The 25,985-nt window shown below is 45.9% G+C and overlaps 1 protein-coding gene across 2 annotated transcripts; it reads right to left on the bottom strand.

Annotated features, from left to right (window-relative positions):
* Window positions 1-1,447: 1,447 nt before the first annotated feature.
* LOC133236492 (BOLA class I histocompatibility antigen, alpha chain BL3-7-like) lies at window positions 1,448-5,509 on the bottom strand. Of its 2 annotated transcripts, none has more exons than XM_061398543.1 (8): window positions 5,423-5,509; window positions 4,834-5,178; window positions 4,286-4,561; window positions 3,108-3,383; window positions 2,886-2,990; window positions 2,091-2,137; window positions 1,911-1,957; window positions 1,448-1,763 (listed from the first exon to the last, which is right to left on the bottom strand). In XM_061398543.1, exons 1-7 carry the CDS (start codon window positions 5,493-5,495, stop codon window positions 1,913-1,915), a joined length of 1,167 nt encoding a protein of 388 aa, XP_061254527.1. In that variant the 5' UTR covers window positions 5,496-5,509; the 3' UTR covers window positions 1,448-1,763; window positions 1,911-1,912. The 2 variants fall into 2 exon arrangements, with proteins under 2 accessions (XP_061254527.1, XP_061254528.1); XM_061398544.1 differs by having other exon boundaries at window positions 2,105-2,137.
* Window positions 5,510-25,985: the final 20,476 nt, after the last annotated feature.

The raw sequence follows: 25,985 nt of genomic DNA, 5'->3' as shown, positions 1-25,985 counted from the left end.
ACCACTTGTAAAAGAATGAAACTAGAACACTTTCTAACACCATACACAAAAATAAACTCAAAATGGATTAAAGATCTAAATGTAAGACCAGAAACTATAAAACTCCTAGAGGAAAACATAGGCAAAACACTCTCCAACATACATCACAGCAGGATCCTCTATGACCCACCTCCCAGGATACTGGAAATAAAAGCAAAAATAAACAAATGGGACCTAATTAAACTTAAAAGCTTCTGCACAACAAAGGAAACTATAAGCAAGGTGAAAAGATAGCCTTCAGAATGGGAGAAAATAATAGCAAATGAAGCAACTGAAAAACAACTAATCTCAAAAATATACAAGCAACTCCTACAGCTCAACTCCAGAAAAATAAATGACCCAATCAAAAAATGGGCCAAAGAACTAAAGAGACATTTCTCCAAAGAAGACATACAGATGGCTAACAAACACATGAAAAGATGCTCAACATCACTCATTATCAGAGAAATGCAAATCAAAACCACTATGAGGTACCATTTCACGCCCGTCAGAATGGCTGCGATCCAAAAATCTACAAGCAATAAATGCTGGAGAGGGTGTGGAGAAAAGGGAACCCTCTTACACTGTTGGTGGAAATGCAAACTAGTACAGCCACTATGGAGAACAATGTGGAGATTCCTTAAAAAACTGGAAATAGAACTGCCTTATGATCCAGCAATCCCACTGCTGGGCATACACACTGAGGAAACCAGAATTGAAAGAGACACGTGTACCCCAATGTTCATTGCAGCACTGTTTACAATAGCCAGGACATGGAAGCAACCTAGATGTCCATCAGCAGATGAATGGATAAGAAAGCTGTGGTACATATACACAATGGAGTATTACTCAGCCATTAAAAAGAATACATTTGAATCAGTTCTAATGAGGTGGATGAAACTGGAGCCTATTATACAGAGTGAAGTAAGCCAGAAAGAAAAACACCAATACAGTATACTAATGCATATATATGGAATTTAGAAAGATGGTAACAATAACCTTGTATATGAGACAGCAAAAGAGACACTGATGTATAGAACAGTCTTTTGGACTCTGTGGGAGAGGGAGAGGGTGGGATGATTTGGGAGAATGGCACTGAAACATGTATAATATCATACGAAACGAGTTGCCAGTCCAGGTTCGATGCACGATACTGGATGCTTGGGGCTGGTGCACTGGGACGACCCAGAGGGATGGTACGGGGAGGGAGGAGGGAGGAGGGTTCAGGATGGGAACACGTGTATACCTGTGGTGGATTCATGTTGATATATGGCAAAACCAATACAATATTGTAAAGTTAAAAATAAAATAAAATATATATAAAAAATAAAATAAATAAAATACATAAAAATTACAAAGACTTTGTCAATCTAACATATGATCTCAAAAGGCAATGGCTAAATTAGGAACCACTCAGCCACTTTCAAAATATGTTTTCAAAATGATATTTTTTACACAGGTTTATTGAGGTAGCACTGATATACAACAAAGAACTGCACATATGTAAATAAACAATACGATGACACACAAACACCTATGATACCATTACACAATGGTGGGGGGAAGAAATGGAGGCCATTGTGGGCAGGGGTGGGTCAGCCTCCCCACTTTCTCACATTACATTACAGGAACACAGACACATTCAGACTTCTCTACGAAAAGAGAAGTCTGGGTTCTGAAGTCATAGAGTGGGGGCGTGAACACAACTTTCTTCACTCAGTTCCACACAAGCCATCAGTTTCACACTATAGAAGAAAGTAATCAAGAATAAATTCAGGTCAGTCATCATAGGTGGGGACATTCTGAACAAATTTCCACTACTCAAAATGTTCAAATCCAGAGCATCCCCATAACCCAACCCCTCTCCCACTTCAGGCCCTCCAGAGTCTCACCTTTAGGAGCATGAGAGATACATTAGGGCCTCAGATCCTATCTTCTCCTGGGATAGAACAGAACTTGGTCAGAGCCCACAGGAGTTAAGACTAAAGGAGACAATACAGGGTGGGTGAACCCCTCCAGGGGGTTCCCATCTACACTATCTCAAGAGTCTCAGGGTTCACCCACACACACACCTGTCCATACTTACTTGCAGTTTGAGTATAGCTCCCTCCATCTCCATCTGTGGGTAAAAGACATCATGTGAGAGGCCTGGGGGGAGGCAGAGCCTTGAGGTTCTACAGGAATCCCTTAGTCCTGAATCCCAGGGAAGTTTCCAGAACCGTGAATGCAGATCCAGGGCAGGATTGAGAAACATGAGGAAAGAGAGTTTATGGGAACTGTACCACTCCCCTTCTAGATGTCTATACTTAGCTGCTAGAAATCAGATCCCCATTACGGGAATCATCAAAGTGAGAAGGTAATCCTCTTTTACACACATGCCTTTCAAAAGAGTGTTAGAGGGCTTCCCTGGTGGCTCAGTGATAAAGAATTCGCCTGCTAATGCAAGAGACACAGATTCGATCCCTGGTCCAGGAAGATTCCAAATGCTGTGAAGCAACCAAGTCCCTGAGCCACAACTCTTGAGCCTGTGCTCTGGAACCCGGGAGCTGCAACCACTGAGCCCACACGCCCTAGAGCCAGTGCTCCACAACAAAAGAAGCCATCGCAATGAGAAGCCTGCGCACAACCACTAGAGTAGCTCCCGGCTCACTGCAACTAGAGAAAACCTGCGCAGTAACAAAGACCCAACGCAGCCATAAATAAATAAATAAAATTATTTTTAAAAAAGTGTTAGAAACAGGGCCTCAGACTGGGTAAGTGCGTGTATGTAGATGGTGCCTCCCAGCACTGAGGCAAGAGACTGGACATTTTCTGTCTTGAAACCCCCTGGGGGCACAAGAAAACTCAGATTTCACTCCTCTCCCTACCTGAGCGTTTCTTCGTCCAGATCACAGCTCCAGCCACCACTGCCAATACGAGGAGAACCAGGCCAACAATGACGCCCATGGTGAGGAAGGGGGTCTGAGGAGGTTCTGTGGAGGCAAGGGAAGGGCCCTGACCTCAGGCTTGAGCCCTGACATTGCTGAACTGAGTCCTGAAGGGCTCCTGCTTTATCTGAGAGGACGCTCCAGCCCCATCCCCCTCCTTACCCCATCTCAGGGTGAGGGGCTCCTGAAGCCCCTCGTGCTGCACATGGCACGTGTATCTCTGCTCCTCTCCAGAAGGCACCACAAGGGCCGCCCACTTCTGGAAGGTTCCATCCCCTGAAGGCCTGGTCTCCACAACCTCCATGTCCTGGGTCTGGTCCTCCCCGTCACACTGCCAGGTCAGTGAGATCTCCGCCCGGTAGAAGCCCAGGGCCCAGCACCTTAGGGTGACCTCACGGTCAGAGATGGGGTGTCGGGTCACATGGGTCTTCGGAGGAACTGAGGAAAAAGGTGAGAAAATTTAGGAACTTTGTATTAATTCTAACAGCCCACATGAGGGGGCACTTCTGTGACCATTCTGAGAATGGAGGGAATAAATGGTGTGAGAGGTGAAAGTGCAAAAGACATGAGCCTGGACCCCAGGATATGGGAAAACTTCTTATGCTTTGAGAAGTTCTAGAAACAGGATAAAACAGCCCAGGGTAGGAGGCTCCAGGTCTCTGAGTGAGACAATACAGACTTCTGGTCCTGACCTAGGTGAAGACCGAGTTGACTCAAAAAATCTGGAGCTCAGGTGGCCAGTGAAGAAGGCATGGGGCAGAGAAAAAGGTGAGAGAGTAAAGCACTAAGACTTAGGCCAAAGTCAAAGAAATCTGCTAATAAATTATTTCAGAGACCTCCACATCCAGAGAGACAGAATCCTTTAATTGTCCTGAGAAGGACATTTCGTTTTTAAGCAGCCTCACAGAACACAGCAAAAACAAGATGCAAAGAATACCTGTTAAGCAAATGAATGTAACAACGTATTTAAACCTGAGAGTGTCACTGCTTTAGAATTCTTTACATCTGCTTCTTCTCCACACCTCTTGCTTCTCTAGCCTGTCTCTCTGTTTCTAACATCCCTCATCCCCCTTAGTCTCCACCAACTTCTCATCCCTGAACTGTCGCACAAGAACCACCACCTAACCTGCCACCCATAGACTATTCTCTCCACAGTGGTCAGGAATGCCATTTCAGACACTGAGTAAGAATCTTTAAGCCTTACTCTAAGGATCCAAGTAGTGGAGGAGAGGGGGAAGAATGCTAGTGTCAAGCCTATGCTTCTGCCCTTAAGGTTGGGCTAGTTGGAGGTACAGCCCCAACCTGAGGTGAGATCTGGGAGGGCCCGGGGCCCCTGGTACCTGCGCGCAGCAGCGTCTCCTTCCCCTTCTCCAGGTATTTGCGGAGCCAGTCCACGCAGTCGGTCTCCAGGTATGCCCGGTACCGTTCCGCTGTTCCCTCCATCTCCCACTTGCGCCGGATGATCTGAGCCACCGTGCCCGCCGCGGACCAGGAGCGCATGTCCTCGTTCAGCGTGATGTAATCCGCGCCGTCGTAGGCGAAGTGCTCGTACCCTCGGACAATGCGGCCGTCCGGCCCGACGTCGCAGCCAGACAGCCAAAGGAAGCTGTGCGATTCTGCCCCGCCCCCGCGGTTAGCACCGCCCACTTAGCCCCGCCCAGCGCTCAACCTAGCTTTCCTCCCTCTCCAGACTCCCGGGCGGTGATTGTTCAGAGCCCGTTTTTCTCCTAAATTGAAAACGCAATCCCTGTGAATCCTAGTTCCTAGTGGGCTCTTCCCAGACCGAAGAGAGATCGGAGGATCTCCTGACCTCCGGGGCGAAACCTCGGACCCGGGAACTCAGGGGGACCCCGGGTCATCGCAGGGGAATGCAGGGCTTGAGACTCACCCAACTCGCTGTGGTTGTGGTTGCCAACGATGACCTTCAAGTTCGACCGCGAATCCTGCGAATGTTCTATGGCTATGTTGGTTTGCCGGTCCCAGTACTCCGGCCCCTCGTGCTCCATCCACGGCGCCCGCGGCTCCACCCTCGGATTCGCGGTGTCGCTGTTGTATCTTACGAACTGAGTGTCGTCCAGATAACCGACAGATTGATAAAGGTCCCTCCCGAGGTCAGGACGCGATACCAAAATATGGAAGTACCTCAAGGAGTGGACCCCTGGGACCGGGAGGGGCTGCCACCCGGGCCGACGCTCCTTCGGGCGCGGGTCCCCATGTCCGAGGTGAATGTGACCTGTAGGGGATAAGGGGACGAGGGGGCGTGCGAGACGGAAGAGGGCCGGTGGAAGACTCGAGTGGTGAGAGGAGAGGGCTGGAGGCTCGGAAGGGACAGGGTAGGGTCAGGACGGGACGGGGGCGAGGTAGTGGGTTTGGTCTCGGGGCCATAGAAACGCGTCTTCCCCGGCTGTCCTTCGCCCCAGACAGGAGGTCCCCTGGCTTCTCCTGCAGAGGCTATTTCGTCTCGACCCCGCACTCACCCGCCCAGGTCTCGGTCAGAGCCAAGGATCCCGAGAACAGCAGGAGGAGGGTTCGCGGCTCGGTGACCCTCATGCTTGGGATTTTGGACGAATGTGAGTTCGAACTAGTCTGAGAACTTCGTAACAGGGAACCGCGGTGGCGCTGATTGGCTTCCCTAGAAACCAATAGACCGAGACCTGGAGCATCATCATAGGTTTCCAGGAAGAAGGACCTGACACAGTTTGAGAGAGAAGTGAAACTGTGGGGAGGTGATGGGGAATCCCCAGTGCTTAGCTACCGTGTCCCAGACGCCAACCCCCGCCCCTAGAACCTGAGACCTTGAGCGCCACACCCAGGGCACCTGGGACTTTGTGCCCCGCCCCTCTCCTCAAGGCTGCACCAAGAGCACTTTGTCTCCCTGGCGCTGGGACTGAGAAAACCAAGGAGAAACCTTGGTTTTCCTTGGGTTCCAAGGAGAAACCTTAGGTTCCAAGGAGAAACCCCCAGGCTGGGATCAGCCCCTTTGTCTTTCCTTCCCCAGTTCCCTCTCCCTGACTTGCATCCCTATTCACTCATCCCTAGGGCACTCTCCTAGGAAAAACAAACTTCCAAGGAATAGGGTGCCAGAGAGCAACCTGGTCTTAGGAAAGCTGGTGAAGAAACAGTGGTATGCTCATTAAACTGGGGGCAGTTGTGTATGTAGAGATTCCTATAGAGACCAGCTTCCTGTTTGCTTGTTAACCATAATCCTGATGTCCCCTGAATAAGCATCTAATCTGTAAAAGTAATGATTTCACCCTTCCCGTGTGAATGTGTCTAAACACCTCTGCAATAACCAAAGTTCATAACTTCACTTTCCCAAACCATGGCTCCAGGCTTTTATACTTTAAAATTACCTTTATTCCATAGCCCCGAGTTTTCCTGTCAGAGTCTCAGCACATGGTCAATACAGAAAAGCCCATGGAAGCACAGTTTCTTCCTGCAGAAGACCTGTGCCTATGCAGTAATTTACTACAATGACTAGGTGATGACAGGAGAGGCTAAACCATTGAAAGAAGATTTCTTACTAATTACATTTTCAGAGAGGAGGGGGTATGGCACACCACACAGAGCAACAGGGGGAAGCACCAAGGTTGGCCAGAAGGTCAAGGAGAGGGAGAAAGCATGGCTCAGAACTTTCATGGCATTTTCCTCAGGGCTGAGGGAAAGCAAAGGAGGGCTGGAGAAACATCTTAGGATTGGCTGGTTTGAATAAGGTCATTGGCAGGTTCTGGGAGACAGGGCCTGTCTCTAGGTGCCTGGTACCTGGCCCTGGATAATGAGAGCAGAGGAATATTGCTTCCTGGAATGTAAGACCTGATTGAAGTGTGTATGTGTGTGTGTTCGCGCTCAGTCATGTCCAACTCTTTGCGACCCCATAGACTGTAGCCTGCCAGGCTCTGCTATAGAAGAGGTGGTTCCAGATACGGACTCTGGATTGTCTAGTTTGCAAAGAAAAGGTTGCTCCTGGGCAAGCCCTTTGCTGTCTCTAAGAATTGGTCAGCTCTAGAGCGCAAGTCTCTCCCCAGTTATCCAGACCACAAATGGCAGAGCATCAAGAATACAGAAAATAAGAAATATTATTAACACATTATATTTCAACCAGAGTGTACAAACTTTAATCCCCTCAAAGTTGCAAGTGTTCAGTGCAATCAGTGTCCTTCACGAACACTCCTGCATCGTCTATGTTTGTGATCCACACCTAAGCGATGTGCACATTTTATTGGGCACTTGGTATTATTTTCTTTAACCTGATTGTCATAAGGAGACATTTGGTTTTTAGGCAGCCTCACAGAACAGAGCAAATACAAGATGCAAAGAATACCTGTTAAGCAAATCAATGTAACATCATATTTAAACCTGAGAGTGTCGCTGCTTTAGAATGCTTTACATCTGCTTCTTCTCCACACCTCTTGCTTCTCTAGCCCTTCTCTCTGTCTCTCTCATCCCTCAGGCCCTCTTCTCCCCTTAGTCTCCACCTACTTCTCATCCCTGAATTGTGGCACAAGAGCCACCACCTCACCTCACCATGGACTATTCCCCCCACAGTGGTCAGGAGTGTCATTTCAGACATTTTTTAATATTCCAGTGGCTCCATCTCACTCTTGAAAAGCTTCTAGAATGTAAGGCACATGAGCACAGGGGCTTTGTGTTAAAGCTGTTTTGGTTAAAGCTGTACCTCCAGCATATAAAGCTATGTTTGATACCTAGTGAGCACTAAATTAATGATTGTTGAACAAATGAAATAAACAAACCTGATTGTATTAAAGTCTGATGGCATCATATACAAATCAGAAAATTTTTTAAAGTAGAAAAATTAGGAAAGATTTTATGTTGTTCAACATATGCAAGAGTTCATAAATTCATTCCAGTGGAGAAAATGTTTTATATGTTGCACAGTTGAGCCTGTGCATTAGTTTTCTATTGCTGCATAAAATGTTACCACAAATGTAGTTGCTCTAACAAGAGCCATTTCAATGCTCCCAGTTCTGTGGATCAGAAGTCCAGGTGCAGTATGCAGAGGGTCTCTGTTCAGCATTTCGTGAAGTTGTGTTTGCAACTAGAGCTTAAGGTCCTCCTCCAAGCTCATGCAGAACTCTTTGCAGAATTTTACTTCTTATAGTTGTAGCACTGAGGTCCGCATTTCCTTTCTTGAGGTCGGTAGAATGCTGCTCTCAGCGCCTCTGGCCACCAGCATGCCTTGCTATGTGGGCCCCTCCATTTCAAGCCCTCCCTCACACTGCATCCCTTTCACTGTTTGTTCAGTAATAACCTAGTCTGGTTAAGAGTTCACTTGATTAGGTCTGGATTACCCATGATCATCCCCTGTTGTAAACTCAACTGATATGAACTTAATTACATATGAAAAAATCCCTTCACAGTACCACTTGCATTAGTGTTTGATCAAACAACTGGGAGAATGTGAATAATGAGCAGTTGGTTATTGCCGGCTGTCTTAGAATCTGCCTAATATAGCCTTGTTCTTCCTTTGGGTTTAATTGGGTTACAGTTGGTAATGGAAATTCAAATAAATAAAATTTTGTAAATAGTAATAACATGCTTTCTGTCCATTTAACCATGGGGATTCTCCTTAAATTTTAAAACCAAATGGTATGTTTAATAGAAAGTGTTAGTCGCTCAGTTGTGTCCAGCTCTTTGTGACCCCACCAGTCTCCTCTGTCCATGAAATTCTCGAAGCAAGAATACTGGACTGGGTTGCCATTTCCTTCTCCAGGGGATCTTCCTGACCCAGGGATCGAACCCACATCTCCCGAATTGCAGGCAAATTCTCTACCATCTGATACACCAGGGAAGCCCTATGTTTGACATCCTATTGTTAATTTACAACAGATCAAAAATAAAATGCAATAATCCATTATTTTCTTTGGATGCTGTAATAACTGTATACTGCTGTAAAAGTGAGAATTTCAAAATCAAATAATTATTATGTTCCACAGTTTTCCAGAATCAGAATTTCAGGAGAGGTTTACTTGAATTCTGGTTAGGGCCTCTCATAAGTTTCGATGAAGCTGTCAGCCAAGGCTGCATCATCCAAAGGCTTAACTGGGGCAAGAAATTCACATTAAACATGGTCACCCACATGGCTGTTGGAAGAGGCCTCATTTCCCTCCTGGATCGTCCTGGGAGGCCTCAGTTCCAAGCCATACTAACTTTCCTTAAAGCAGCTAATGACTAGGCAGCAATCTTCCGCCAGAGCAAGTGATCTGAGAGAGGGCAGCCAAGATGGAAGCTGCGTTGTGTTTGATATCATAGGCCCAGAGTCACACGCCATTACGTCAGCTTGCTCTCTCAGTTACAAGTGAATCACTGGGGCTTCCTGGTTGTCCAGTGGCAAAGACTCCATGCTCCTAATGCAGGGTGCCCAGGTTGGAACCTTGGTCAGGAAACTAGATCCCACATGCTGCAACTGAGACCTGGTGCAGCCAAACAAATAAAAGATTTTAAGTGAATCAGTAAGTCCAACCCAAACTCAAGAGCAGAAAATGAAGCTCCACTTCTGGAAGGGAGGAATATAAAAGAATTTACCCACATGTTAAAATCAAAATTAAATATTCTCTCAGGATTTTGTAAATCAAATGCTTCCTTTAGTCAATTATTCTTGAGTGCTTCAAACTTCTTTTTGGAACGTAATAATAAAAGTTTGCAGGTCTTCCCTGTAGCTCAAATGATAAAGAATCAGCCTGCAATGCAGGAGACCAGGGTTCAAACCCTGGGTTGGGAAGTTCCTCTGGAGAAGGGAATGGCAATGCACTCCAGTATTCTTGCCTGGAGAATTCCATGGATAGAGGAGCCTGGCAGATTATAGTCCTTGGGATCGCAAAAAATCGGACACGACTGAGTGACTAACACTATTACTACTAATAAAAGTTTGAGACAGAGAAGTGAGATACCCCAAGGTCTCTAAGATTTCCCTGCAAATTCTATACACTGAAAACATATAGTAGCTATATGTAAATGATTAGGTAGCTATGGATAATTGAGTTCAGTTCAGTTCAGCCACTCAGTTGTGTCCAACTCTTTGCAACCCCATGAACTGCAGCACACCAGGCCTCCCTGTCCATCACCAACTCCCAGAGTCTACCCAAACCCATGTCCATCGAGTCGGTGATGCCATCCAACCATCTCATCCTCTGTTGTCCCCTTCTCCTCCTGCCCTCAATCTTTCCCAGCATCAGGGTCTTTTCAAATGAGTCAGCTCTTTGCATCAGGTGGCCAAAGTATTGGAGTTTCAGCTTTAACATCAGTCCTTCCAATGAACACCCAGGACTGATCTCCTTTAGGATGGACTGGTTTGATCTCCTTGAAGTCCAAGGGACAATTCTGATCCAGGTAAAACTTTGTTCCTAGATCAAAATGAGCCATTCCTGTCTAATGAGTCACATCAAAACTGTTGTCATGATACTAAGCTCGGAGTGGGGAGGGAGACTAAAATAAGAGATTCTTATTTTTTTTTTCTTTCCTTTCAATTGAAGGATAATTGCTTTACAGTATTTTGTGGGGGTTTTTTAATTATACATCAATAAGAAATAGCCATAGGTACACCCGTGTCCCACCCTCCTAAACTTTCCTCCCATCTGCCTCCCATGAGATTCTTATTTTTCTAGTTAAAATGAAATCTCATCAGGTAATATTATCAAAGATGATATTCCTTTATATTTTTCCATCTTAATTTACACTGAGCAAAATGCACTTTTTGGTTCCATAAATGTATTTAAGCCAGGTGAATGTGAAAATTAATGTAAGTGACGTGTCTAAGCCATCACAAGACCTTAAGCATCAGATTAAACATTGTGCAGCAGAAAACTGACAGAGATGCCAGTGAACAAAAGAGCAAACGGCCTAGACAAAGATATTTCTGTGGCATCCTGGATTCTCTCTCTCGAATACAGTTCACAACATTTGGCTATGGGTTAGTTCTACTTTGAGTAGGTCTTACTAAGGATCCTTAAACTTTGGTATGTAATTTTCCCTTTCATTGAAAAAAAAAATTAATCTGGAATGGTTCACAAACTCCAGTTTCAAAAATACCAGTTTAAGGAGTTCTGATACTCCTCGGAACCCACCTCTGAGATAAGATGTGAAGCTAAGGAGACTTGTCTGATGGTTCGGTGGTTAAAACTCCACACTTCGACCGCAGCAACCATGGGTTCTATCCCTAGTTGGGGCACTAAGATCCTGCATGCCATGCAATGCAGCCAAAAAAAAAAAAAAGAATCAGAGACTAAGAAGCTACCGTGAGCCACTTCTCAATCCAATCTCCCATATATAACCTCTATCCTGAAATTTGTGTTTACTGTTCCTCTGAGTTTCTCTAATGATTTTACAGTAAGTGCATATACCCCCAAACCAAATGTTATTTAGTTCGGCCTGTTTTTGACCTTCCTGTTCAGTGAACACATACAGCTTGTATTCTTCCATGACTCAGTGTTATGGGTAGGTGAGTTATCTGATAACTGATAGAAAGATTCACTCACTTTACTGCTGGAAAAGCTTTATAGTTCGTGATTGTACCACAGTTATTTTCCTTTGGGTGAACATATGGTGTTTCAATTTTTGTCATAAACATTAGTGTACATGTCTCCTGGGACACATAGGCAAGCAGCCCCCCAGAGTGAATGATCAGGAGTAAGACTGTTGGATTATATGATATATGTACTGTAACCATTCTGCTGCTGCTACTGCTAAGTCGCTTCAGTCGTGTCCAACCCTGTGCGACTCCATAGATGGCAGCCCACCAGGCTCCCCTGTCCCTGGGATTCTCCAGGCAAGGACACTGGAGTGGGTTGCCATTTCCTCCTCCAATGCATGAAAGTGAAAAGTGAAAGTGAAGTTGCTCTAGACAAGGCTAATTTGATTTCCAAAGTTCTACTATCAATTTAAATTTTCACTAGGGCTGTGTAAGTGTTCATGTTGTTTGTGTGGTTGTTCCAGAGGAAGCTGTTTTCAGCAGAAAGACAGAAAGCAAGAGGTAAAACCCACTTCCTGTGTTGAAACTCACTTGCAGTGCAGATCACCCTGGCATGTTTTTCAAACTCTAACAAAAACTTCATTTCTTCTAGTTTTATTCCGTATATCTGGCATTGTACTTTTAAATTTTATTTTTATTGAAGTATAGTTGAATTGCAATGTGGTGTTAATTGAAAAAGAATGTGTTGGCGCTCCCCTGGTGGTTCAGTGGTAAAGAATCCTCTTGCCAGTGCAGGAGACGTGGGTTTAATCCCTGGTCTGGGAAGATCACACATGTGGAGCAACTAAGCCCGTGCACTACAACTATTGAGCCTGTTCTCTAGAGCCCAGGAACCGCAACTACTGAACCCTCATGCCACAACTACTGAAGCCTGAGTGCCCTAGAGCCTGTGCCCTACAAGAGAAGCCATTGAGATGAGAAACCTGTGCACCGCAACTAGAGAATAGCCCATGATTACTGCAACTAGAGAAAAGCCTGTGCAGCAACAAAGACCCAGCACAGCCAATAAATAAATCAAATTATTTAAAAAAAAAAAAGAAGAAAAGGAATGTGTATATAAATGGCATCACACTTTCAGCATATGTGTCCTGAGAATGCTTCCTTTTAGCACAACCATATAGTATTAATTTATATATTTGGAGTCCTCAAATTAAAAAGAAAGAAAGGAAGGAGGAAGAAAGCTGAGGAGGAGGAGAAGAAAGAGAAAAGTCCAAATTAGTAAAAGAGAGAACAAGAGGAGAGTAATTAGAAATATTAAGTATGCTGCTGCTGCTGCTGCTACTAAGTCGCTTCAGTCGTGTCCGACTCTGTGCGACCCCATAGACGGCAGCCCACCAGGCTCCCCCGTCCCTGGGATTCTCCAGGCAAGGACACTGGAGTGGGTTGCCATTTCCTTCTCCAATGCATGAAAGTGAAAAGGGAAAGGGAAGTCGCTCAGTTGTATCCGACTCCTTGCGACCCCATGAGACCAGCCTACCAGGCTCCTCCATCCATGGGATTTTCCAGGCAAGGGTACTGGAGTGGGGTGCCATTGCCTTCTCCGATATTAAGTATAGATAGCATTTTTAAAATGCAAGGAAATAGATTTAGACAATATCCATAGAATAATAAAGACTTAAGAGAGCTTTATTACTTAGCTTTATTGAACAGAAAACTATCCTAAAACTTAGTGTCTTAAAGCAACAAATATAACTTGGATACTAAAAAGACAAGCGAAATGAAGCAGATGTTGGTCGGTGAAGCTGGATAAAGAGAAAGATTTTATAAGCTGAAATAAGTAATAGGTTATTGGTGCACAAATGAAAATGATCTTGTTAGTCCCTGTCCTCCAAGAAGCAATTGCCAAGTTAAGACTGAACTCACCAGTGTTTTATTAGGGGAAACACTTGTCAGAGAATGTGAGGCAGGCAGAAAACATTGGGAGAGCCCGCAGGACTAAGATGCAATCTGACCCCTAGAGGCGGACAGGAGAGAAGGTTCATTGGACTATTCTAGACCCCTAGGCAATGGAAGTGAAGTTGAGCAAGGCCATAGAAGAGTCCCCAAGCCACAGATGGCCTTAGGAGGAGTCCTGTGTCTCCCGGAAATGAGCCTCCCTTAGGGTCACTGTTGCGACCTGTCATTGTCTGGGAACAGCCCTGGGAAGCAGGGTCTCTGCATAAATGCTGCCTTGGATCTTAGCGCACAGGAGCAGGGGCCCTTGTGCCTCACCTGGGGGCTGTGTCCTAAACCTTCCTACCTGAGGCGTCTGGACCCTTGGAAATCAAACCCTTCTCAGACTGGGTGACCGCACCTAACACTCAGTTTCACTGGGACAAGGGAGAAGCAGCAGGCACCCATGTCTCTCACCTGAGTTCCCCGTGTAGTCCTCCTGCACCAGTTATGTAGCAGCAACTCCGTCTCTCCCGAGGACCAGGCTCAATCACATCTGCCTAGAGAAGACAGGACCTCTCCTCTCACCTGCTGATCTTCGGCACATGGAATCCAAGCTTCCCGGGCGGCAGTCATAGGGTATGCTTCAATGGGACCCTTGTCGTGTCCCCTTGTAAGAGTGCCCCCTTAGTGGAACTGAGACCTCCTATCCTGCAAAACCCAGAGCTGTGTAGACAGAATGTGTCACGGGTTCAAGGATTTGGCCATGGACCTCACTGAGGGCCACTGTTCAGCCTAACATCTCATGTTGAAATCACCCAAGACCAAGGAGCTAACATTGTCGGAGTCAGTGATGGTGAGTCAGGAGCTGTGAGAGAGGAGCAATGAGGGGAACGGGCTGGGTGTCCATGGGGAAGGCCCACAACCAGCAGCGTGGGGGCTCTAACCTGATGTCAGACCGGAGGATGTTAGGGAAGGGGGTGGGAGAAAGGTCTGCAGGGAGTCATAAGAAGGACCCCACCCACATCCAGGTACAGGGGTACAAGGTCCATGGATGAGGAAACAGTATCAGAGGACTTCAGAGGGTCCGTGTCCTCGAGGAGACCCAGGTTTCTGTCAGAGCTGTGAGGTGAAGGGAACATCCGAAGGAGGACGTTGGAGATTTTGCTGGTCAGTGTCTGAGAACTCCTGGGGGCGCTGTGAAAACCCTCAGGAGCTGAGGAGGGGTGGAAGAGGAGACAGAATAGAGCTGTGCAGAGCCTCTAACACAGATGAGAGGCCAGACTATCTGGGGGCTTGTCATGACTAAGACAAACAGGGAAAGGGCATAATGAGGTTAGTCCCAGTGGGTCAAGGCAGCTGACAGGGAGATGAAGGTGGAGAGGATCAGGGGTTTGGGGCTCTCATTTGGGCTCTGGGGTGAAGAAGATGGTGGAGATGACAAGGGCTGAGGTGGCTGGGTCTTTTTTCCTGTGTGTGGACCCCTCTGGATCCCCTGACTCTGGGATGGAACGCCTGAAGGTGAGAAGTGGTCTTCGAGGATTACGTGAGTGCACTCTCACCCTGAGGGCTCAGGTCTGCCTTGACGCCTGCTGTTGGAGGTGTGAGTTCTCAGGGAGCCAGGGGTGACCCTGGCACAGGGGTCCCTCTTCTACCCTCATAAGGAGAACAGAAGGCCCAGGGCAACTGTGTCCCAAGTCCCAACTCCCAACTGTCCCAAGATGCTCATCGCACTGTGGGATGTTATGTAGACATTGAGATGTCGCTCCCAAACAAGAGATGATTTATGTCATAAAACTGAGTTTCAAAAAGCTGCAAAAGAAGTAGGGAAAAAATGTGTCTACTTTTCAGTTTTCTTTGGAATTGTCATTAGGGGCTGGAGAGAGGGAAGAGAAGGAAAATTCAGAGATGGCACAACCAAGCGTTCCTCTCTCCAAGTGAAAGACATGTGCAGGATAATTAAGAGAATTTTATATTACTTTGACATTTCATAATGTTAGGGAATTACAGTTATTTTCAGTATGATAATAATATTATTTGAAGACAGTTTCCTTTTCAAGAAATGACACTGAAATAGCTAGGGATGAGGATCAGGATGTTGGCAAGTGATTTTCAAGGATTTCAGCAAAAATCATGGAAATATAATTTATTACATACACAAAGAAAATATGACAAGATATTAACACCACTATATCTAGGATGGCTATTGTACTATTCCTTCAAACTTGAGATATCTTTGAAATGTTTCACAATAAGTTGGAGAAAACTTTTAGAAATAATAATGCATGGGAAATGTCCACAACCTAATGTTGAATGAAAATTAGGCTTCAAGAGTATGTGCATGTGAGAATGTGTGAATGTGTGAATGTGACAATGTGTGTATGTGAGTGTGTTCTGCGTGTGTATGTGTCAGTGTGGGTGAGAGTATGTATGTGGCAGTGTGTGTCTGTGCATGTGCCAGGCTGCTTGTGCATTCATTCACTCATTCATTCACTCACTCACTCATTCACTCACCCATTCATTCACTCAACAAGTATTTCTAAAGCAACAACCAGGCACTATTCAAGGAGATAGGAATACAGCTGTATACGATCAAAGTCTCTATACTTGTGCTCATAAAGCTTATGTTCTAGAGGAAGGAGAGAAAATAAACAATTAAATAATGACACTTGAAAATGTGCATTAGTGACCATGGTGTGAGGCTTCCCAGGTGACTCAGTGGTAAAGAATCCACCTGCCAATGCAGGAGGTGCAAGTTCAATCCCTGGGTCAGGAAGATTCCCTGGCAAAGAAAATGGCAATGCACTCCAGTATTCTTGCCCGGAAAATCCCATGACAGAGGAGACTGGCGGACTACAGTCCATGGAGTCACCGAGCCAGAATAACTTAGCGACAACAACTAGGGTTTAAATAAAATCAACGCAGGGCAGTGGGTAGAGGGAGGCTGGAGACCCAGATGCGGTGAGCCACGCAGGGAGGGGCTCTCAGTAAGGACAGTTGAAGAGAATGTCAGGGAGGGAAGTGCTGTCTGGGGGTCAAGTTCTCAGGCCAGAGAACAGCCTGGATGGCTCTGAGGTGTGAATACCCTGTGAGTGCTGGAGGACCACACTCAAAATTGTTTATTTTCTCTCCTTCCTCTAGAACATAAGCTTTATGAGCACAAGTATAGAGACTTTGATCGTATACAGCTGTATTCCTATCTCCTTGAATAGTGCCTGGTTGTTGCTTTAGAAATACTTGTTGAGTGAATGAATGGGTAAGTGAATGAGTGAGTGATTCAGTGAGGCCTGAATCATATCATAGGACCATAGCGTGTGAACTGCAAGTAAATAGGAAAGAGCCTCATAAATGAGAAAGATTTTTTTCTTTTATAGATTTTCTTTTCTTTATATTTTTCCTTATTGTTACTGAGAGGGATGTGTGTGTGTGTGTTTTATGGTTTGTGGGATTTTAGTTCCCAGATCAGGGATTGAAAGTGGGCTGCTCTGCAGTGGAAGTGCAGAGTCCTAACCACTGCACTGCCAAGGAATTCCCAAGAGGGATTTTTGTTTGTTTTGTTTTAAAATGTATTTATTTATTAATTGAAGGATAATTGCTTTATATTGGTTATGTTGGTCTGCCAAACATCAATATAAGTCAGCCATAGATATACACATATACCCTCCCCCAAGAGGGATTTTTAATGCAACATATTTTTCAAAAATCTTTCAAGATATTCCAAAGGATTTGCAAGTGAAAAATTTTCCTTCCTCCCCAGATCCCTGGCACCTAGGTCTTCTGCCAGCGGTGAGCATTTTATCAATTTCTCACGTATTCTTCCTGAGAAAAAACTTATACAGATATTGTTACTGTTGCTACATCAAGGAGTACTGAAAAGAAATAGTGTAGAAGAAAATGCTTATTTTCCATTTTCCCAGGCATTGTCACCAAGAGGCAGGAGAATCACAGGGTAGGGATGGTAACCTCAGAGTTAGCATAAGAACTCTATTCTCCTCCCGTCCCTGGACCACCCCTGACCCTGACACCAGTGGAGTCCAGAGCTGCTCAGAAGCTGTTTCCCCACATTGGTACTCAGTCCTGAGGTCAGCCATCTCTGACTAATCTAGAGCCCAGACCCTTCCAGGCCACGCAGAGCAATGTGTTGGCGCCCCCGTGTGGCCACAGGGCTCAGGACAGGAGACGTAGCTCTCTCCTATTCAGCCAGAACCCTCCCAGGGTCTCTGGCGGCTCCCAGAACGAGAATAAGGCTTTAAACACAAGAAGGGGCCTCCATCCTCTATCAGTCTGGGGAGTATGAGGTGTTCCCCAAATTCCACAGTGACACACGTTTCCTTCCCACTGAGTCACCGTGGACTCTGCCTCAAAGCACAGTGCCTCCAGGCCATAACAACTGGTCCCCAGGTCCCAGATGGACCCCACAAGAAACACAGTGCCCTCAGTCTCCTGAGATGGGACCTAGGCCTCCTGAGCCCTTATCACTTGCTTGTTCCTGCCGCTGCTGAGCTGAGGACCTCTGTACCTGGGAATCACTCCAGTGCATTTCAGTACACGGGGTGGGATCCCGGAGTGGGAACAGCCCCCAGTGAGCCGGGTTCAGGAAGGAGCCAATGCTCCAGGGGAAGTGAGGGTAGGGCAGAAATAAGGACATAAGGGGGTTGAAGGTTACAAGGAGAGAAGATGGAGCCAGGGAGGAGCGTGACCTGAGAAAGGCCAGTCTAGGGGACACCTGCGGGTGGTATTTGGAGAGGGTTTCTGGGTGCTGGGCTGTCCCTGTGGGGACCAACTCTGGCATCAAATCCCAGGGTTTCCAGGGTCCCACTTCCTGCGCTAGGACCTCACTGCCATGTCTGAGCCCAGCCTCAATGAATGGCTTGTCACGTTCTTCAGTTATCCCTCCCTCCTCTAGACAACCAGAGCCTCCATGCCAGGTCAAGGGGCGCCTGGGGATCAAGTGCTCAGCACGCTGTGGGGGCCGGACACCACCATGGGCTTCAGGGACCTCAGCAATGAGACCCAGATGACCAAAAATGCCCACTTCTTAGTGGTGGTCCCTACACCCTCCACAGTTCACTTCCAAAGGACTCTGGGATGAGCCCACCTCCTTCCTCTCTGGTGACCCAACCACCCAGATCCTCAGACTGGACCCCTCAGGCCCTGCTCCCTGCTACCCCCACCCTCTGAACTTAGGAGCTCGGCAACCCCAGCCCCAGGTCTCAAGTCTACCCTGATGACTGATCCAGGACTTCAGGTGCCATAGACTAAATGTTTGTATCCCCAGAAATTCTTGTGTTGAAACCAAATCCCCAGTGTATTCGGAGGTAGGGCGTTTGGGAGGTCAGGTCACGAGGGTGGAGCCCTCACAAATGGTGTAAGTGTCCTTATAAAAGAGAGGTTCTGGAGAGCTCCCTTCCCCTTTTACATGGGAGGTCACAGTGAGAAGACAGCCATCTGTGAGTCAGGAAGATGGCCCTCATTTGACACCACATCTGCTGACACCTTGATCTTGGACTCCTCATCCTCTATGATAGTCTGTTACAGCAGCCTGAGCAGACGTGGGATTCACAAGCCAAGGAAGGGTTCCCTGGAGCCCCCATGCGGCAACTGAGCCACAGCTGCAATTTGGACAGCAGCCACCCATGACCCCACAATCTAGGCGGACCCCCGTTCTCTGGCCCAAGAGACATCAGAGGCAGGTGATGGTGGGTAAGACACAGACACAGCCTGTCCATTGAGCTTATGTGGCAAGACCAAGAGTTCAGGGTGGCACTGAGAGAGGAGAGGCTCAGGAAACCAAGACCAATTGGTGGGTAGCAAATACACATCACAGGAGACCCCTGTTATGCACTGAGATGTGGCCCTCAGAATCCATATGTTGAAGCCCTAACCCCCTCCATGTGATTGTATTTTTTAATTGAGGTATAGTTGATGTACAATAAAAGTTACAGGTGTTCAACATGATTCATAACTTTAAAGGTTTTATTCCATGTATAGTGATTGTAAAATACTGGCTATATTCCCCGTGTTGAACTTTATCCTTGTATTTTATTTTATACGTAGCAGTTTGTACCTCTTAATCCCCACCGTTGTCTGGCCCCTATTCCCGTCTCTCTCCCCACTGGTGACCACTAGTTTGTTCTCTATATCTGTGAGGCTGTTTCTTTTCTTTCTTTCTCGCTTGTATTTTAGGCCACACTTCATGGATTTGACCTGGGCCACAGCAGTGAAAGCGCCAAGTCCTAACCATTGGACTGCCAGGAAAATCCCTCTTTCTTTTTTGTTATACTCACTAGTTTCTTTTACATTCCACATATAAATGATATCACACAGTATTATTTGTCCTTCTCTGTGACCTATTTCCCTTAGCACAATGCCCTTCAAGTCAATCCATGCTGTTGTAATGGCTGAGTAGTATCCATTGTGTGTATGTAACATCTTCTTTATCCATTCCTCTGTTGATGGACACAGGTTGTCTCCATACTTGGGCAATTATAAATAATGATGCGTATGAGTATTGGGGTGCATGCATCTTTTCCAATTAGTTTTATTTTTTTGAATATGTATCCAGGAGTGGAATTACTGGGTCACATAGTAGTTCTACTTTTAGTTTTTTGAGAAGTAGCCACACTGTTTTCCACAAAGGCTGCACCAATTTACATCCCCACTAAGTTTACAGAATTTCCCTTTCTTCCACATCCTCACCAATATTTGTTATTTGTGTTCTTTTTGATAATCATCATTCTGATAGGTGTGGGGTGATATCTCATTGTGGTTTTAATTTGTATTTCTCTAATGATTAGTGATGTTGAGCATCTTTTTATGGCCATCTGTATGTCTTTTTTGGAAAAATGTCTATTCGGGTATTCCACCCATTTTTTAATTGGGTTATTTGTTTTTTTGATGTCGAGTTGTATGAGCAGCTTATATATTTTGGATATTAACTTACTGGTCATTTTATTGCAATATTTTCTCCCATTCCATAGATTGTCTTTTCATTTTGTTGGTGGTTTCCTTTCCTATGCAAAAGCTTCTAATGTTAATTAGCTCCCCTTTATTCTTGCTTTTATTCCTTTGCCTTAGAAGACAGATCCAAAAAAAATATTGCTACAGTTTCTGTCAAAGAGTATTAAACCTATGTTTTTTCCTAGGAGTTTTGTGGTTTCCCATCTTACATTTGTAGGCTTCCCAGGTGGCAGCAGTAGTAAAGAATCTGCTTGCGAACACAGGAGACACAAGAGATACGAGTTTGATCCCTGGGTCAGGAAGATCCTCTGGAGTAGAAAATGGCAACCCACTCCAGCATTCTTGCCTGGAGAATCCTACAGACAAGGAGCCTGGCAGGCCACCGTCCATGGGTCACAAGAAGTCAGACATGACAGCGTACATGCACACACACTGAAGGTTAAATGAGGTCATAAGGGTGGGGCCCTTGTCTGATAAAGCTTGCAGTTCTGAGAAGGAGACACCAGCTTGTGCTCTCTTCCCTTCCACCCCCACTTTGTACAGAGGAGAGGCCATGTAAGGACATAGTGAAAAGACAGATAGTTACAAGCCTAAAAGAGAACCCTTACCAGAATCCAAATTTCCTAGCACTTGGATCTTGGACTTCTGGTCTCCAGAACTGTGAGAAAACAAATTTCTGTCACTTAAGCCACCCAGCCTGGGGTATTTAGTTATGGCAGGCTGAGCAGACTAAGACAACCTCCAAAACCAAACACCAGCAAACTCCCCTCTTCCAAGCCTCAGACCCAGCTTTAAGGAATCTTGTCACAGCATTTATTCATCCCTTCACAAATAGTGAGTGAGTGCCTCTGTGCCAGGCTTTGCTCTAGGACTGATGGCTATTTAATCAAAATAGTCAAAACACTTGCTTTCCTGATGCTTACAGGTTGTTGATTCAAGAAGAGGGGAATTAGCCCTCAGCTGTAGACAGCGGGTGGAGAGGTCAATTGTAAAAGAGCATGTGGGGCAGTGCTGTTGAGGTCCTCTTTGGGAAAAGAGATCTGCACAGTATGTTCGAAAATGATAGGGGATACAGAGAAAAAATAATACAAAGTCAACAACAATGCAAGGTAATGGGAGAGGTGGCACTTTTAAAGAGGGTGGTCAGGGTGGGCCTCATGGAGGTGACAGCTGAGCAGAAGACACACTGAAGGAGGTGAGGAACTGAGTCGTGCAGATATGTGAAGGAAGAGCACTGCTGGATCACCCTCTGCATACCCAGGACTGTCCCAGGCGGGCAGTAAAACTGCAGTGGGATTGGAGGTGAGCGCCCTTGTGCACAGACTTCTTACGGGAAAGGTGTGGGGTCCTGGGTCTCTCTTGCTCCAGCCTTTGAAAGTCCTGAGGTGGGGGAGGGAGAAGGCACCGCTTGGGGAGGAAGAGTCGAGGTACCCCCGCTCCCTCTCTCTTTGGATCCACCCCTGCCACGCCCTCCACCCAGGGTTGTGGTCACTGACAAAGGAGGACCCTGAGGGCAATCAAGCTCTGAGAGGCTGAGCTGTCAGCAGAGTGCTGACCCGGCTGCAGGAAGGGAGGGAACAGACGGTGAACTCAGGACTCAGGGACCCGCCATGGAGGGGGTGACAAGACTTGCCAAGAGCTGGGCTGCTGTGGGGGTCCTCCTTGAAGAAGACCTACAATACCTCTGGCTGGTGGAGCACCTGGGCCCAAAGGGCCCCTCAGTGTGATGTGGGATGAGGTATTGTCAGAGGATGGGTGAGGGTGGGGGTGAATCTCATCCAGACCCGGGCAAGGCTCTCTGCTCCTGTACCCAAGGGCCCTCCCTTCCCTCCTAAATGGAGACGTTGGAAATGTCCTCAGTTGCCCTCTGGTCACTCACATTTCACCCTCATTTGAAAGCCCTTCTGGTTCTAACCATTTTTTTTTAATTGGAGTATAATCGTTTTACAATGTTGTGTTACCTTCTGCTGTACAATGAAGAGAGTCAGCTGTATACATTCATATATCCCCTCCCTCTTGGACCTCCCTCTCAGGGCCCCTTTGAGTCACCACAGAGCACGGAGCTGAGCTCCCTGCGCCTTATGACAGGTTCCCACTAGCTATCTGCTCTACACACAGCAGTGCATGTATGTCGGTCCTAATCTCCCAGTGGGTCCCACCCTCCTCTTCCCTCCCTGGTCCACAGCTGCATTCTCCACGTGTGATTCTTGCAGTGCCTTCTCCCACATCCCCAAGACCCGACCTCTCTTCTTCTCTTCTGCCCTCCAGTGTTAAGAATGGCTCAATTCTCCCTGAGGAGCAGGCTCCAGGCAAGAGGCTGGGCTCTAGCTGAGGTTAGAGGAAGGAAAAGGCCAACGACTGGGAGAGGACATGGGCACAGACAAAGCGGAAATCAAGGGGTTTGGGAAAGGCGATTCCATATCATTATTTTTCTCTCAGAGTCCAAGAGCCATCCTTCCCCCGCCCTGCCCAGCGCAGGGACATGGAAAGAGCAGCAGGAATGGAAGAAAAATGTAACTGATTCCTCCTTCTGCCGTCTTTTCCTCTTGGCTACTCTACTTTTTTAAGTGGAACTTCTTAATGAAACTTGAAATTTTCTTTCAGGGAAGTCTCCAAATATCAGGAAATTAAATTACTAATGTTTCAGCCCTACAGGCTAAAAAAAAAAAAAAAAACAGAAACTTTAAGGAATGAAGGCACATGTGGAAAACTGGCCGTTGTGCTGGGTAGTAAAGCTTGCACTAAATAAGCTCTATGTGGTGCTGAAAGGATAGCCTCTTGTTTGCCTGTATGAGCTCGGGCAGCTCTTGGAAACTCTGTCCTCTTTAGAAAAGTGAAATGAGCACTCAATGCCCAAATCTTGGCTAAAACACCCTCCAATAAAAGGAACCATGGGTCTTTAGAAAAATAGCTGATTGTAGGCTTAAGACAGAAAAAACTACAAGATGAGCCTGGAATGCCTTGTAATGTCCAGAAAGGAAGGCAATTCCCCAAAATCGAGCATGTCAAAGGGACACAGAAGCCAACCTGAAAAAGCTCCCTATGAACAAAGCTGGAACAATTTCAGCAGCGAAATCACAATAAATATTGGATTATAACCCCAAATAAAAAATATTGAGTTCAGGGACTTCCCTGGTGGTCCAGTGGCTAAAACTCCACGCTGCCAATGCAGGGGGCCAGGGTTTGATACCTGGTCAGGAAACTAGACCCCACATGCCACAGCTAAGAGTCTGCATGCCACAACTAAGACCCGTGCAGCCAAACAAATACAATTTTTTAAAAAAGATTCGAGTTCATATTGAAATACACAAATGACTGAAAACATTTTAAAGGGAGGGAGGAAGGACACACTTCCCTTACAGAAGAGTATCAAGTAATATATGAAGAGAATCCCCATTCCAGGAGATGGAGTTTAATTTCCCTCCCCTTGAGTGTGGGCTGGACTTGGTGACTCATTTCCAAAGAACAGAATGTGCTGTGTGCTCAGTCACTCAGGTTCTTTGTGACCCTTTGGACTGTAGCCCATCAGGCTCCTCTGTCCACAGGATTTCCCAGGTAAGAACCCTGGAATGGGTTGCCATTTCCTTGTCCAAGGGATCTTCCCAACCTAAGGATCGAACCTGCATCTCTTGTGTCTCCCGTGCTGGCGGTCAGATTCCTTACCACTGAGCCATCTGGGAAGCCAAAAATAGAGAATGGAAAGGGAAAAACTACTACTGAGTGGAGAAACTTGGCAGATAAAGATCATGTTGATATCATGTACCCTCGATATGATGTGATACGAAAGGCCTTTCACATCTACAGTTCTTCCCTAAAACCCATAAACCCAATTTAATCATGAGAAAATATCAGACAAACCCAACCTGAGTGATATTCTTCAAACGTTCTGTCTGGTACTCTTCAAAATGTTCATGAAAACAGATAAAGCGTAAGAAACTCAACAGATCAGAGGAGACTAAGAAGGCATGACAACCTAATGCATTAAGGTACCCTGGATTGGATCCTGAAACAGAAAGAGGACATTAGTGGAAAAACTGGTGAAATCCAGTCTACAGCTTAGCTAATGGTATTGTACCAATTTTAACTTCTTGGTTTCTTGGTCTCAACATAGTTCTGATAGATGTTAACATTAAGGGAAGCTGGGTGAAAGGTACCGTATGATATTACCCATATGTGGGGTCTGAAATGTGACACCGATGAACCTATGAAACAGAAACAGAATCAGGTGAGAGTGGCGGCCAAGGGTTGGGTTAGGAGTGTGGAATTAGCAGGTGTGAACTGGTGTGTACAGAATGGATAAACAAAGTCCTACTGTATAGCACAGGAAACTGTATTTAATATCTTATGGTACACTATAATAGAAAAGAATATGAAAATATATATATATAGCCAGTCACTTTGCTGTACAGTAATTAATACAACATTGTAATTCAACTGTACTTCAATAAAAAATAAATTATACTGGCATTTTTTACAAGTCAAAGGTTTGTGACAACCCTGTGTTGAGCAAGTCTATCAGTGCCATTTTTCCAACAGCATTATTTTTTAATTAAGGTATGCACATTGTTTTTTTAGACATAATGCTATTACACACTTAACAGACTGCAGTATAAAGTATATATGGGCTTCTCCAGTGGCTCAGAGATAAAGAATCTGCCTGTCAATACAGGAAATGCAGGAGACACCAGTTCAATCCCTGGGTGGGCAAGATCCCTTGGAGAAGAAAACGGCAACCCATTCCACTATTCTTGCCTGGAAAAGTCCATAGACAGAGGAGCCTGCTGGGGTGTAGTCCATGGGGTTACAACTTAGTGACTGAGCCCACACACGCACACATTGTATGACTTTTATATATTTAAACTGAGAAACCAAAAAATTCATGTGACTCATTCTATTGCAATATTCACTTTATTGCAGTGGTCTGCAAACCCATAATACTTCCAAGGAATGCCTGTATTGACAAACTGACAAAATGCATATGGAGAGGCCAGAGAGCTGGAACAGCCAGCACACTATAGAACAGTCGGTGGACACTTGAAAACCCTACCTGAGTTCAAGACTTCCTACAAAGCTATGCTAATCAAGATAACGTGGTATTGGTGAAAGAAAACACAAGGTGGTCAGTGGACAGGACAGAGAACCCAGGGATAGAATACATAAATGGTGCTGGGACAACCGGACATTCACATGCCAAAAAAAGTGAAGTAAGAAAGTTCTCTTGAAAAGTTACCATGAAGGTCACCTGTGACAGGAACAAAAAGTGTCTCTCAGTAAACTTCTCACATTAGAGCAGTGGGTGGACTTAAATATACCTAAGTACCCATCTCCCCAAGTTTCGCATGAAGGGTACGTGACTCCCGTCAGTCCCCCAGGCCTGCCCCATCCACTGGGCAGGATGCGGTAGTAAAGGTGGCATCAGCAGAGCAGCCCCTCGGCCTCATGCCAGACACCTCCCGTAATCCTCTGCCTGTCGATAGGCCCCTCCTGCAGAGGCCAAGCCAGACCTCTCATTTGATTAAGACTATGAGACATAAATAAAACAGCACCACATAAAGAAGAAGACTACTAGCCCCTCAGGAATAACTAAATATACACAGTAACGTAACTCTAGGTTTACATTTATCTACTTTCATCCCTTCATTTCTGTGACTATGAGATCCACAGCTCACCCAATAGATCTGAACTGATCCAGATACCAGTCTTTTCTTGAGCTCTGCCAGACA

The sequence above is a fragment of the Bos javanicus genome, chromosome 23 (assembly GCF_032452875.1).
Source record: "Bos javanicus breed banteng chromosome 23, ARS-OSU_banteng_1.0, whole genome shotgun sequence".
Taxonomy (NCBI): domain Eukaryota; kingdom Metazoa; phylum Chordata; class Mammalia; order Artiodactyla; family Bovidae; genus Bos; species Bos javanicus.
This window is presented reverse-complemented; position numbering and strand designations above follow the sequence as displayed.

Coding starts and splice junctions, on each gene's coding strand:
- LOC133236492 (XM_061398543.1), bottom strand. CDS start 5,495: ATGAGGGTCACCGAGCCGCGAACCCTCCTCCTGCTGTTCTCGGGATCC. Junction 2,991..3,107: donor GCCCCTCACCCTGAGATGGG/GTAAGGAGGGGG, acceptor TTGCCTCCACAG/AACCTCCTCAGACCCCCTTC. Junction 1,958..2,090: donor CTGCAAGTAAGTATGGACAG/GTGTGTGTGTGG, acceptor GTTCTATCCCAG/GAGAAGATAGGATCTGAGGC.